General features: G+C 56.7%; 1 protein-coding gene across 1 annotated transcript; it reads left to right on the top strand.

Annotated features, from left to right (window-relative positions):
• Nucleotides 1-224: 224 nt before the first annotated feature.
• Nucleotides 225-1140, top strand: LOC104519300 (G protein-activated inward rectifier potassium channel 3; the record flags this gene model as incomplete). Its single annotated transcript, XM_010162468.1, has 1 exon — nt 225-1140. A coding segment is annotated over exon 1 (916 nt), but the record flags the coding sequence as incomplete, so codon positions are not given.
• Between the last annotated feature and the right edge of the window lie 1041 nt (nt 1141-2181).

The raw sequence follows: 2181 nt of genomic DNA, 5'->3' as shown, positions 1-2181 counted from the left end.
GTTGGTGTCACCACAGCTGGTGCCACCACAGTTAATGCCACCACAGTTGGTGTCACCCCAGTTGGTGCCATCACAACTGGTACTACCACAACTGGTGCCACCACAATTGGTGCCATGACAGTTGGCGCCACCACAACTGGTGCCACCATCCCCTCCCAGTCCCCCCAGTTTGAAGGGTCGTGTGACCCCATTAACCCCTTCCCTCCCGCAGCCTCTGAAGGCCGATGGCGCAGGACAACGCCGCCTTCTGCGGTGTCCCCGAAGGGGTCCCAGATGAGGAGGTGACACCCCCACCGGTGCCACCACCACGACGAAGACAACGAGGAGGAGGACAACCCGGTGGCCGCAAACGTCAACGTTACGTGGAGAAGGACGGGAAGTGCAACGTGCAACACGGGAACGTGCGGGAGACCTACCGCTACCTCACCGACATCTTCACCACCTTGGTGGACCTCAAGTGGCGCTTCAGCCTCTTGGTTTTCATCTTGGCTTACGCCGTCACTTGGCTCTTCTTTGGTCTCATCTGGTGGTTCATCGCTTATTGCCGAGGAGATCTGGATCATCTTGAAGACCACGCTTGGACCCCTTGTGTCAACAACCTCAACGGCTTCGTCTCCGCTTTCCTCTTCTCCATCGAGACCGAGACCACCATCGGTTACGGTCACCGCGTCATCACCGATAAATGTCCTGAGGGGATCGTCTTGTTGTTGCTTCAGGCCATCTTGGGTTCCATGGTCAACGCTTTCATGGTGGGTTGTATGTTTGTGAAGATCTCCCAACCCAACAAACGAGCTGAGACCTTGGTGTTCTCCTCCCACGCCGTGGTGTCCTTGAGGGATGACCGTCTGTGTTTGATGTTCCGCGTGGGTGACCTGCGGGACTCACACATCGTGGAAGCCTCCATCCGTGCCAAGCTCATCAAGTCCAAGCAGACACAAGAAGGAGAATTCATCCCCTTGGACCAGACCGACCTCAGCGTTGGGTTTGAGACGGGTGACGATCGTCTCTTCCTGGTCTCGCCCCTGATCATCAGCCACGAGATCGACGAGCGCAGCCCCTTCTGGGACATCTCGCGGCACCAGCTGGAGAAGGATGATTTTGAGATCGTCGTCATCTTGGAAGGGATGGTGGAGGCCACAGGTAAAGGGGACAGCAGAGGTGGAGGATGGGGAGTGCGTGGGGACAACTCATCTCTGTGGGGACAACTCATGTCTACGGGGACAACCTCATCTCTATGGGGACACCTCTGTGGGGACACCTCTGTGAGGACACTTCACCTCTGTGCAGACATCTCATTTCTATGGGGACACCTCTGTGGGTACACCTCATCATCTCCATGGCTTTATGGGGACACCTCATCTGTATGGGGTCACCTCTGTGGGGACACCTCATCATCTCCATGGGGACACCTCAGCTCTATGGGGACACCTCTTTGGGGACACCTCATCTCCATGGGGACACCTCACCTCTATGGGGACACCTCATCTCTATAGGAACACCTCTGTGGGGACACCTCCATGGGGACACCTCATCTTATGGGGACACCTCTGTGGGGACACCTCATCTCCATGGGGACACCTCAGCTCTATGGGGACACCTAGGCCACAGGTAAAGGGGACAGCAGAGGTGGATCACCTCTATGGGGACAACCTCATCTCCATGAGGACACCTCATCTCTATGGGGACAACCTCATCTTCATGGGGACCCCCCATCTCTATGGGGACAACCTCATCTCTATGGGGACACCTCTGTGGGGACACTTCATCTTCATGGGGACCCCTCATCTCTATGGGGACACCCCTGTGGGGACACATCTGTGGGGACACCTCATCTTCATGGGGACCCCTCATCTCTATGGGGACACCCCTGTGGGGACACATCTGTGGGGACACCTCATCTTCATGGGGACCCCTCATCTCTATGGGGACACCCCTGTGGGGACACATCTGTGGGGACACCTCATCTTCATGGGGACCCCTCATCTTTATGGGGACACCTTATCTGTATGGGGTCACCTCTGTGGGGACACCTCATCATCTCCACAGGGACCCCTCATCTCTATGGGGACACCTCATCTTTATGGGGACACGTCTGTGGGGACACCTCATCATCTCCACGGGGACCCCTCATTTCTATGGGGACACCTCTTTGGGGACACTTCACCTCTGTGGGGACACCTC

Source organism: Antrostomus carolinensis, unplaced genomic scaffold (genome assembly GCF_000700745.2).
Source record: "Antrostomus carolinensis isolate BGI_N321 unplaced genomic scaffold, ASM70074v2 scaffold51802, whole genome shotgun sequence".
Classification (NCBI taxonomy): domain Eukaryota; kingdom Metazoa; phylum Chordata; class Aves; order Caprimulgiformes; family Caprimulgidae; genus Antrostomus; species Antrostomus carolinensis.
The sequence above is the reverse complement of the archived record's forward strand: the minus strand, read 5'-3'. Positions and strand labels throughout refer to the sequence as shown.